At 36.3% G+C, this 13468-nt stretch overlaps 1 protein-coding gene across 1 annotated transcript in view; it reads right to left on the minus strand.

Moving 5' to 3' along the window:
* Positions 1-4842: 4842 nt before the first annotated feature.
* LOC149152987 (uncharacterized) overlaps positions 4843-13468 on the minus strand; it is a 62574-nt gene continuing 53948 nt past the window's right edge. Inside the window, exon 2 of the mRNA XM_089441337.1 lies at positions 4843-5528. Within this exon, the coding sequence (XP_089297463.1) occupies positions 5315-5528 (214 nt within the window). The 3' untranslated portion in view covers positions 4843-5314. The remainder of the gene's footprint in view (positions 5529-13468) is intronic.

Here is a 13468-nt window from a genome sequence, read left to right on the forward strand (position 1 = left end):
CAGTCTATGAAATTTGTTGGTTGAACCACTGGATTGTCCTAAGAATTTCCTTCAAAAACATGCTACCCATTGACTAGTTCTTCAATCTCTCCTTTCCCTTCAAAAGGTGGAATGTATTATGTTTATGCCTCGAAAATGGAAGGAGGTGGTGTTATAGTCTTTCTTTTCCATGGATCTTGTCAACCTTTTGCTTGTGGCCTCATCCAACTGCAACGTCATTAGTATTGGGGTTAGCTCTTACTGCACTGGATGATTGGGGATTCTTTCATTTATTCGTGCATACTACAGTCCTTCACATAGTAAGACTTGTCACAAAATTTTCCATGGTGAATGTACATGCTTTTGTTGAGAAATCTATGGGTAGCTAATTAGGTGATTTCTCTTACTTTGATAACTACTTGTAATGGATTTTTACTTAATTATCTTCTTCTTTCACTTGATTATTATTATGTTCTTATCATCAAACAACTACCAAACTATGAAGATCAAATAGACAAGAGGACACAAAATGGACGCTGCAAACCCGGGCCAAAACCTCTCCTCTTGAGAAGAAAACCCACAAGAACCCTTATCTTCTTATAGAACTTCAAATGACAAATTCCAAGACCTAAGACCCTTGTCAAAGACCCCTCCAAAACCAAGTCAAACTTCTCTTTCTTGATGATCTCTTCCAGCGACTATGACCCAGTAACTTCCACCAACTTCGACCCAGTGACTTCCACCAACTTCGACCTTCCAGCAATTTTGACCTAGCAGCAACTTTGACTTCCCAACGACTTCGACTTCCTCAGCATCTTCTTCTGCAACTTCGACTTCCCCAACAGTTTTCTTCTGCAACTTTAACTTCCCCAACAACTTCTACAATTTCGGTCTAGCAACTACTTTAGAAACCCTAACAAGAGAGAGAGAGGTCCAAAAACTTTGATCTTGCTTTTCTTCTTTTTCTTTTTTTTCGTCCTTTTTTGCTTCTTCCTTGAGGAGATCGAACTTCTTGATTGATTGAATTGTTTTTCCAAATGAAGTCAAGGTTCCCTTATATATAGGCTTCTTAGGAGGTTGAATTGTTGTCCATGAGGCCAATTTGATCCTTCTTGTAGGCCGACTTGTTTGACAAGGTCTTGGAGGGTCTTTATGACACTTTTGATTTTACAAAAAAAATATTTACAAGATACAACATGCCCAAAGGGGTCTTACATGTATGACAATGACTCTTTTGACTTCATAATTCTATGACAAACCTAGGAGCACTCAATGGGTGCTTGACCTACAAATAAATTTATCTTGAGCATAAAACCCATGCATCAAGAATGACAATAATAAATATTTTTTCTCTTTAACATCAAATATATAAAATCATGATTACAATAGACATTATGAAGACCAAACCTAGTTACACATTTCAACAGCTTTTACCTATTGCCTTACTGTCCCTTATTCCCTATGTCAAAAGCAACCCTATTCAAGCTTCTAAAATGCAAAGAATTCTAAACAAAATTTGATAGAAGGTTTGGTAATTGACCTCTTTCCAACAATTTTGGTTACTAAATGCCTATTAAAATCAATGTCTCACGTACTATTGTGCCTTCAATAGCCTCCCTATCAATGGTGTCAATGTCTCACGTACTATTATGCCTTCAATAGCCTCCCTATCAATGGTGTCAAAACTATGAAAGAAATTAATTGTTTAAAATATAAGAGAACCAAAAAAACCAATTTTCCTCAACATAGGTAAGTCTTTTTGTTTCAAGGTTATCATGCACTATTTGCGCAAAAAGCAAATTCTTATAAGAAAGAGATTTTACTTTATCGATGCAGATTACTATTTAAGTGAAAGAAACCAATGCAAAGCAATGAATCAGCTAGTCATCCGTATTAAGCCAACATTCCACAGTTACGCATGAACCAGGATTAAAGAGAGTTGACATCTTATGTTATAACAATAACACAAATATAAAACGAAGAGGCAAGTAACCAAATCAAATCCACGTCTACCACTATACTAGCAGAGACTAGATTAGATAAGGTTGACTACCTAAATTAAAATCAACACTTCACTATCCGCATCATACCTCGTTTGGCATGGACCAAAAGAGCGCATGTCAACCATCTGGATCCTACAACAAGAATGGAATTATATTTCAATATAAATGACAGCGAACTCTATGCATAACCTACAACGTGAATCAAAACAGCAGGCTAAGTAACAGAAAAATACAATTATATGTGACCAACAGCAATTATGTATTTACCAGTTAAATAATATAATTGCTACCATCAATTGCATGAAATCATTGTAAACCCATAATAACATCAAATAGCACAAATTATTGTAATTCAAATATTGAATAGCAATATCAATTCACACAAATTACTGCAATCCAATACTGATATCAAATAGTAATATCAAGCAATAATCTAACAAAATTTTAGTTACACAACGATACATGTTCCAAGAGTGGGCCCTCCTAAAACAGGGTATCACCTAAAGAAACTCCAGCAGCAAGGGAAACAACTTAATCACGTATACTGCAATTTAATGGGCGTCAACATCGTTCAATTTAATGGAGATCATTCTTTCATCCAACATTGGGGCTGGCCTTAGCCTATTCTCAACTTAGTTTGAAAACAAAACAAAAAACAAAAACCTCTTTACAATTCAGAGATTAAACAATAAAAATCAACTCCTTTGCTTTCAGCAGGGAAACGATTTATACATCATGCAAATGTTCCCAAATTAAATAAATGTGTTGCTTCAAACCATAGATTCAGGTCATTTTACATTGCTGTTAAAAGTTACAAAGCAACTTTGGTCTTTTCCACAAAAGAAAGCACAGCTATGCCTTTCAATATTCATATGGTCAACTAGAATCATCCAAAGTGAATCCTCAACAGCATAGACAAAAAGTGACATCAAGCAGTTTAGGAACAAGCTGTCATAATTATTTTATTTACTGTGACTATCGCTCTACAAATTCTATAGCCGTAACCTGTTTTGCAACATCTGCAGCAGATATCATATCTGCAACTTTGGTAGCCAATGGATGTCCCAAAGCTTTTGCAATAGCATCCTGAAATGCAACTCTGCAATCACTCAAGGAAATGGTCAAAAAGCACATAATTCTCTTATCCATATGTTTGAATGCTTAACAAAATACAAGAATAAAATTCAAAATTACCTAGTGTCAAACACGGCCAAAAGTGTCAAAAACATTAGACTTGAGATTAATAATGGACAAAAATGAAGCAAACACTAAGCAAAAAGGTACAAAAAAGGCAATGTTTCCGTGGCCCAACAGGTAAAAACCTCTTATATGACAATTAATTTCTTCCAACCAATCCTTAATGTTCTTGATCTTAACAACAAACACCCTTACTGCAACAATTCTCAATCTAAATGGAACCTTCCAATCCTCTAATCCATTGCAAAAGTCAATTCTACACACCATATTAAACACATTCCTAAAGTTGACAAAGCAAGCGGAACTCCAATCCTAATTTTAATTTCAAAATGAAATTGTCAAAAAGTCCAATGAACAACCCATAACTGTTTTCCTCCTTTGAGAGCATTACAATATAAAAATTTGGTAAAAATAAAATTAAAAATTTAATCAACCCAAAATTTCTTTCTTCCTTTGAGAGCATTTAATAAAAATAATTGGTAAAAACAAAATTAACAATTTGATCACCTCTTTGTATTTCCCTTTACAAAACCTACGTTAGATGAAGTGCAACTTTTAAGTTGGTATCATACAAGGCCTGCACACATGCAACGCATTATTCAGCCATCTCTTCTACCAAAATGAAACCTAATTTAAATGTTATGTTCTCATAAAACTTGTTAGACAGTTAAGTTGGTCAATCTCTTGCCCAAATTAGACTAAGTGACACTTTTCAGATTTCATTTTATTCTTTGATGAAGTGGTACCTTTGTGCAAACACGAAATCAATAATTAAATTTCCCGTTCCTATCAGCTTCCCTTCTCCAGAGGGACGAAATTACAAATTTGGTCTTTTCATTGACTGCTTGGCAGCTTGCCTGTCTGATAATCTCGTCCTTGGAACAAAAGATTAATATAGACATCCACCGAGGATAACTATAGTTATAGAACGCCCTTGCAATAGTAATAAGGCACAGTACTAAATTGTGTGATATGGATTTATTACAACAATATCAAGAAGTGATTGCCAAAGTTATGATATAGACCTGAAACTGATGTTAATTTGTATGGTGGATTTTAAGCCAATGTTAACAGCACTGTTCCATTAAAAATAGAATTTTTGTATTCATTTCGCATACCATATCTTGAAAGGAATTTAATGTGACAGTAGCATACTTTTATCAATTTGTGAATTCAAAGAAAGGACACCGTCCTATGAGTTTTCCTGTTACTGGATGTAAATGTTACATTAGCAGACAATTCTCATATTTCTTTGGGATGCCCTCATGTTTGTCCAATTCTAATCAACTTCCCTCTAATGTGGATTTAAACCAAACCACCATAAATATGTATTCTCCAAATCATTTCATGTGCGGGATGCCATGAAAGGATGCACCCTTCAAAATGAACTGCCTTAATTATATAGTCTCTACTTCTGGCCACTCTGCAATCCTGGCATTATTTTTGGATTTTATTTTTGGGATATACTTCCAATTTGCTGAATTTTCATGCCTGTCAAAATATATTGTATACTGAATATATCCCTTGCCCCTAATATAGGTTTAGCCATCTATTAACCAACAATCAAAACCTACTAAATGCAAACTTTGTCAATAATTTTGTCTCCAAACCATTACAGAATAGACGATGTGTATAGACTCGAGAGTGCTTCTGAAGGGAAAAATTAAGAGACATATAATTTATTTTTTACTATTATGAACCAAACCTTGATAACAATAAAAAAGAAGTTCTCTCCAGGTCATACTTAAAAGTAGAGGTGAAAACTGAGATCAACAATCTGAGATCTGTACAGAGGTCATATATCGTACCCCAGATGCAAATGGTCTTTGAGACTACTCGAGCAAAGTGTCTCCATTCAGTTACCATATTAAATTTTAACTTTCAAGAACTAACTGTAATGGATTGAGCTTGAAGCATCTTGAAACCGCTCCTGGCTGTTCCACTACTGAAACCAATTAGATATGGTTTATTATATTGAAACTCTCCAAGCTAAAATACAATCAGGAGAAGATATAGAGCTACTTTGTAATTTTTGCACGCTTCTACACAAATAGATGGTCGCCACTGTAATAACAAGTTCATTCCAGTTTTCGTCATAAACATATCAAAATTCGAAGGAATCTCTTCCGCCAAATTCATGAGGGGATATTGAAATGGAAAAGCCAGGAAATTACAAAGGCAAAAACCATGCATGCAAGCAGAAAATTGAGAAACCGGTGTCCACGCCAAAAGCTCCTTGGCTCTGTAGGCGTTGGAGTGGCAGTACTTCCTTCATTCCACTGCTCCATGAAATCGGTATTCTCAATGCCAATAACATTACGAGCAGTTGAACCACATATTTCACAAATCCTGCAATATCAAAGAATTTAAGAATTAACAACTGAAATTTGAAAGCCAATGCATAGTTAATAGGACTATATATTTGTCTCACTAATATAAATGCCACACATTACTGAAGCCCCACAAATCACCTGCATTTCAAGTATAAAGCTATTTTTTAGCTGCCTTGGTTGGTATCGTCATAATTACTGTTAAAAAATATAAACTTACAACTACACCAGTATGCAACCAGATTAATATGCTTTGTCTGCTAAACAAAATGATTTGATTTTGCCTTGATAAGAACAATTAGACCTTTGTTTATCTTCACTCCTCTCAAAACGCAGCTGCAGTATTTAATAACAAAAAACACTGCCACTCCACATACCATAAAATAATAATCAACAAGGAATCACAGCCAGCGATAGCAGAAAATATTAAAAGATTCACAGAAAACCTCTGGACACGTAAGAGATCCAAGATTCATCAGTGCCTTTCTAATTTTTCTGAAATTATGGTAATTTCCGAGAGAAATAACTTAATAAGACATCGCCTTTTTCTTCACTTCTTTGGCATAACACACATGAACTAAGTGTTGAAAATCTCCCCCCACCAAGGTTGTAGAGCACCTTGCTTCTCTCGGCAAGTATTAATGATGTCTCTGAGTTAGTACGTCTGACATGTAACAGGGAGGGCATTAGTTATTCATAATGAATATGTTGAGAAGACTATGAGGGCAGCAGCATTGGACACAACTCATGAGCTACCGCCCCATTTTTAATATAGCTCCATTATTAATAAGAAGAATCTGCAGTTTTTGCTTTCATCTGGCATGCAAATGTGTATTTCACATGGTTGCATTTTTCTGACTACATCCACACTGTTAACAACTAACAAGCCTTTATAGAAAAGTGGAAGAAGAAGACGGTAAGTACTTAGGATCTTCAAGTGGTTTTTTCAAGGCTTTTCAATGACAATCAATCATAACAGCTACAGGCAAAAGAATTTGAAGAAATTTTTAATGGAGAAAGAAATAAAGGCAATTTCTCCAAGTGTTGTTTAAATTTGTAAGTTCCATCACACTTTGATGTCAAGCAGTTGCCATTCTAACCCTATTATACACTATTATCTATCTGCAAAGAAGATAAATAAGCTTGCTATTGTTAAATACAGTTTTCAAGATACGCTTAAAGTCGTTTCCTAGTGATATCGATACGCATGTTGTCTATTGTGAACATGTTGAAATATCAGAATATGCACTAGCACATATACAATAGCACAAAATATGGAGATAGAGAAGGAGATTTGATGTATTATTCAACATATGAAAGTCAATACATAATCACGTGTCTCAACTTTCAAGTAAGAAACATGGGTTAAAGCTACTCACATAACCATAAAGTGACCCATGACAGTCACTACTTTATTAGCTCTACATAACATAGAATTCTATAGTATGACCATTCCATAATGTGGTCATTCTCTAATATCAACATTATCACACTCCTTTAATGGTCATACTACAAATTACAGGGGGAGGCTGGAGCAGGAGGGGTTTTATTTGGCCCTGATGAAAAAATGGTTTCTCAATTCGCATGGGGACTGGGAACTGCCACTAACAACCAAGCTGAATACCTGGCCTTATGGAAGGGTTTGGAGATTGCCAAGGAATGAATAATCTCAAAAATAAATGTATTTGGGGATTCGATGCTCGTCATTGGGCAGTTCACAAAGGCTAAGAAAGCCATTAACAGTGAGTCGGCAGCATTAAGTCAAAGAATCCTCACTTTCACATCAAATTTCGAACAGGTGAACTTCTTCCATGTTTTAAGACATTTAAATCCGAAGGCTGATGAGCTTGCCAAAAAGGTTTCAACTATAAATCAAGGTGAATAGAGCACAACCAAAGGAGGGAATTCTTGCCACTTCCTTGACATGCTAAGCTCACACATAAAAAATTAGACTCTAAGGGAGCAAGCCCCCTGCTTCCTCCTATACCCTCAAGAAATACAGCGGATTGCAAAGAACAAATGACAAGCAATAGTGGATTGTCGGAGCTGGTTAAGCTCACAAATAAAAAATTAGACTCTAAGGGAGCGAGCCCCCTGCTTCCTCCTATACCCTCAAGAAATACAGCGGATTGCAAAGAACAAATGACAAGCAATAGTGGATTGTCGGGCCCAGCTCCTTCCCTTTTCCCAGTCGGCCTTCCTTCACCTCTGGTCCCGGAATATTAATTCACGACCCATGGATCTTTTGGCAGCATACAAGTGGCTAACTCCTCTGGCATAAATTATAAATGAAGGTCATGTCTACTTAATTGGCAAGCATCTTGGGCCCTCACATTTTCAGCAGGCCGAGGTGTCCAGTTCATTTTGCCAAGGAATGAAGTTAATTCTCCTGTCCTGGGGCGTCCCTTCGATGCAACTCTTCTGCGTTGTGGAATTATCTATGAAGAATTGGTTCTTTTCGCTGCAGGTTGGCTCATGCCATAGCTTGTTGCTCTCTGTGGTTTGGTTTGCCACCCTCCCATGTTTTCTCTTGCCCAACCTTGGTGAATTTTGAGTTTCTATTTCAGCATGGATCGTAGATCGGATCCCCTTGAAAACATCAAGGTCGCAGCTATGATTGACAGGTTGTTTGATGCCTCCCAGGCTCTCCTTGTTTTAATTCATAGGTTGGAAGATACGGTAGAGTGACAGAGGTGTTCTTTTCAACTCTTTCTGGAGGGTAAATTGTTGTCCCACCACACCAAAATGGAGGACTCATTGGATGATGTGAAGGAAGAAATTCATCTCCTAACTAATCGGGTGGATGTGTTGGAGATTTCCTCGGCAGCTACAACTAGAGTGTCATATGGTGGCAATGGTCTTAGCACTGCTCCTGACCGTAAAAGGCCTCGATGTCTCAAAAGGCCCGACAAGGGCGGTTGCAGCATTGGGTGACTTCTGCTTGGTATTATGGGGTTTTTTTTTGGATATGCGGCCGGTTACAGTCTCTTTTCCTCCTAAACTATGTTATTTTGTAAATGCAAACTATTGCTTGGGACCTTCTGTAGAATATATAGCAATTTCAGTTTTTGTCTGATTTGGTTTGCAATTTCAAAGACTAGTAAACTATCACTTTACTATGACAAAGATATGTTTTTTTGTATCAGATACCAGATGTAAGGGTCTGGGGCCCTCTCCCAGCTTTTATTAACATAAATATTAATACTTCTTACTTAAAAAAATACTACAAAGTACAGCAAGTTTATATCTTGACTTTACAAACTTATTGGAATTGAGAGGCATGGTGAATATGTCAACAATGTACCCAAGTCGAACAATGTTGCAATTCTATGCCTTCATTTTCCATTAGCTAATAAATGTAATGACAAGGAGCCACTGCATGATTTGTCCACAAATGAAAGACATGATTTTTCACCAGTTTCAACTCTCTATGATTGTCATTGTGAAGTGTAGCAGAATCAGCCTATTCAACTTGCAGGTCAGCAAGAATCCTCAATCAAATTGTCTCGCACACTACAGCCATTATTGTCCAATACTCCACTTCAGAAGATGAAAGTGTTATTACATGTTGCTTCTTACACAACAAGAAACTGCAATTTCACTTAGGTTAAAAACATATCCAGCCATGGACTTCCCATCATCACAAAACCTGCTCAATCTAAATTTGTGTAATCTTACTGCAGGAAATCCTCTCCCTTCTGCCATATTCAATGCCATGTTGGCTGGAGCACCTACACCCTAAAACACACTTTAATCACTTTGAGCAGGAGCACTTCCAAAGCACCTTCACGAGCAAACTCTCGGATCAAACCTACCCAAGAGCACACTACCAGATCAAACATGCCAAAGAGTGTGCTTTAAGGCTTAAAAATACATTCCCTACCTCCATGGGAAGTGCTCCCAAGGATTTTCAGTCTTGGGATTTTTTATATGTGGAGCCCCAAAGAAGGCACCAATAGGCCATGAAACTCATGGATAGGGTTTATGGATGTATAAAAACCCTATTTCACTATATTTTCTCTCATTCTATCACTCCTTTCACTCATCTTTGCCAAGGTTCTGAATAGGTTTCTTACTGGTCAAGGATCAGATTTGTGAGAACTTGGAGGGGAGATTGAATGTTGTCATAGTTACATTCAACCATTGCTGAAGAATAGAAGAGGTGTGTGTGTGTTGGGAGGGGGGAGGAGGGTGCCCCAGAGGAATAACAGACACAACCGACGCAACCTTCTCTTTGACATGCCTCCAACTACCAAGCATAGGCCTATGCCTAGATCCAACTTCCAAGGAATCTCTATAGAGTTCTCACTTCATATGGGTGTTGGAAAATGCAATATAGAATTTCCTTATCCTTAATAATTTCTTGTTATTTTTTATTTATCTTCTTGTGTTTTCTTTATTACTTCTTCTTCATCAAACAATTATCAAGAGCAAAATGGTAAAGACAGTGGACATAGAAATTAGGGTCCAACTCAAGTCAAAACCCTCCAAGGGGAAAACCCAAAAAAATCTCTTCTCTTCTTATAGAATCTGCTTCAAATGAGACAATCAAGACCCAAACCCTAGACCAAGTCCCCCTCCAAGTACCAAGTCGTCCCTTCAAGAAACCTTTCCAATAGGGTCAGATCAACAAGGCTCAATCCTGCTTCAACTAGCTTCCAACTTCAGCTTTGACCCTGCAACTTCAGCCCTGTATTTGTTGCAGAAACCCTAATTCAACTCTTCAACAGATCCTCCATTGAGCAAGACAGATCCTCCCAAGGTCAATGAGGTCAAAATAGAGTATTTGTTCTTCCAACAACTTGATACTGCAACTCGATTTCCTGCAATTCAGCCTTCCTTGAAACTACAGAAACACTCGATTTCACACGTGAGAGAGATAGAGCCCAAAAAACAACCTTTCTTCTTCTTGGATTCTCCTTGCCTTCTAGACTTTCACTCTTCCTTTCTTGTTTCTCCCAGCTTTAGATCGAACTTCTTCTTGAGAGATCGAACTTGTGAGTGAGTGAATGCCAAATGAAGTCGAAATTGCTTCTATTTATAGCCTTTCCAAGGGGTCGAACTCCCTCCTTTAGGCCGACTTGTACTTTGGAGGTTACCAGGACATTCTAGACTCAAAATAAATTCTTTTACAAGATACATCTTGCTCGGAAGGGTCTTATAATCATGAAGTTGACTTTTTTGACTCATGACAATATATCCTACGATCTAAGAAACTCTAGAAGCATGAAGAACATGCTTTTACATAGAAGACCATCAATAAGAAGCATGAAACCCATGCTTTAAAATAATAACTTTTTCTTTCTTCTTTTGTTTGTTACATAAGATATACATAATGAAATGAGTGCAATAACAATTATGAAGACTAAAACTAGTTACATTTCCAACAATGGGAAATCAAATTATAATAGGGGACTCAAAAACACCGTAAGGCACCTGCATTATGGAACTCCCCCAATCAACCCTCCACTCTAGTCAACATTCCAATGTATATGATCAGAATTGGAATCCCTCCTGGCAGTAAGTTCTTTCCTTGTTCTTTGCTCCAACAAATCCACAACATATGAATTAGCTGCCCAAGCAATGGGGCACTGAACCGAAACCTTGTGAATCAACTCAAGTGTTATTTCGACCAATTCCTTGATGACCAATTGGTGGAACAATCAGCAACCACAATGCAAATTTTGATTGATCACAAACTTAATCTCCAACACATCGAGGACAAATTGGGTTTCTTTCGATTTGGTGAAATCTTCATGCATGTCAATTTTTTTCTCATTTTTTGGGTGTCTTACCAAATGTGTACAATATCATTTCCTTGGTTTGATATAGTTAAGTATAGTTATAGAATAGATGGTATGAATCTAGATCGTGATGATGTTTTGCCTAAAATTGATGTAACAACACTAAGTTGATCTCTGTGTAACTTTGTTGTGCCTCCATTCACATATTTTGCTTAATATAATTTGCTAATTAGCATTTATTAGAAAAATGGAAGAGGTGACATTATTTACATCAATCCAATATTATAAAAATGGTTTAGGTTTTAGCTTTGCCCCATAGCTTGGAGGTTAATTAATATAATTTCTTAATCACTATTTAAAAAAAAAAATAGAATAGAATATGTGATATTACTTGCATCAATCAAGCATTACAAAAATCAAAATGGTTTAGATGTAAGTCTTACCCTATAGCTTGGAGGCCAATAAATATAATTTCTCAATCATTGTTTAAAAAAAAATAGAATAGAAGACGTGATATTACTTACATCAATCAAGCATTACAAAAATCAAAATGGTTTAGATGTAAGTCTTACCCTATAGCTTAGAGGCTAATTATACCAAAGTTGCCAACATCATAATAATGTCACAAAACTCTAATTTTTTCAACGGGTCAATATTATCATTGGTTAATATCGTGATAATTTCAAATGAATATATTATCATGATAATATCATGCAACAACAGATAACATTGCCTGCCCGCAGACAGTGATCTTTAGGTCACTTTTTGGGGTTTTTATTTTGGCTCATTTTGCAAACAAAAATAAGAGTTGAGAGAGCAAAGGAGAAGGAAACTAGTTTTGCTAGAGCCAGGGGCAAGGACACCATTTGATTTTTCCATCATCATGTTTTCTTGGAGTGGGGATTGATTTCCCTCCATGGATGCATTTGTAGATATGGGCATCAATTTCCACCCTTTTTTTTTAATTTTCATATTGTGTCCTCTACCCATTAGTTTTCCATCATCTTGTGAGGGAGAGAGTGTGTTTTGTTCACCATCATCAATTTATTGTGGAGTGGGGAGGGATTCCCACAATTGGTGATGTACTTGCAAGCAATGTTGCTTGGGAGCGGGAGCGGGAGCGGGAGCGGGGAGCGAAAACGGGAGCGGGAGCGACCATTTTCAGAAGCTCCCGGTTTGGGAGCGAATCCCGTAGCGATTTTTTAAAAATATATATATATTTTATATTTTTTAATTTTTGATACATATATGTCAACAAAAACATGTAGAATAACGAATTAGATATAAAAAACATAAAAAAGCATAGATTGAACCATATAACAACAATCATCTAGAAGTTATAATCTTCATCAACCACGTCCGCAAGTTAGTAACATAGTAACATACAACATATTGAGTCTCATGATTCATCAATCTTAAAGTTTCAAGCTTTCAAAATTCAATATATAACATTTATCATCATTGATCACCAAAGTTGTACTTGTAAGCTAAGTGTAACCATTACAACAAATAATATCTAACATGAAATGAAATGTTATAAAATGAAATGAAATGAAACAACTTTCAACTTTCATGAAGCATCATATTCATAATTCATTACTAATGAGTTATAATTGCCAACTTCAAACTTAAATTGTCATATATTGTTTAAAAAAATATCATAATAAATATGAAAGAGTCAATAGTTATAAAAGCTACTAGAAACTAGAAAAGAGAAGTAAATCTATTATCTATTTCTTATGCTTGGGCCTCTTGCCACCACGAGAAATGTCTAATTTTTTAGTCTTGTTGCAAAATCAGGATCTTTGTCATTAATATCACCCTCCAAGCATTAATATCTAGAGGTATCTTTGTCATTACCTTTGTATCTGTATAGGGATCTTTGTCATTAATATCACCCTCTAAGCATTAACATAAGATAGAAAAAGCATAGCATGTCAAGTCAAGATTTTGTTTGAGTGATGCGTACATTTTTAGAAGGGTCATGATAGAGGAGTTCGACAACCAATGTCACTAACATCAAGGTACATAGAAGGATTGGTACTCTTGATTAAATATGAGTTCCATACCCTAATACATGACAAAATTCAATGGAAACATTGCAATCCCCCAATCCTGAAATCCTGAAAAACTGATAAGTCTGCTGGATTTTGAATGAAATCTAAAATTCTACTTTCTCCATATGAAATCCAATGAGGACGAAACCACTCTCAAA

Source organism: Pinus tabuliformis, chromosome 9 (genome assembly GCF_031772625.1).
Source record: "Pinus tabuliformis cultivar Carrire ecotype Pingquan chromosome 9, CPIR1, whole genome shotgun sequence".
Lineage (NCBI taxonomy): Eukaryota > Viridiplantae > Streptophyta > Pinopsida > Pinales > Pinaceae > Pinus > Pinus tabuliformis.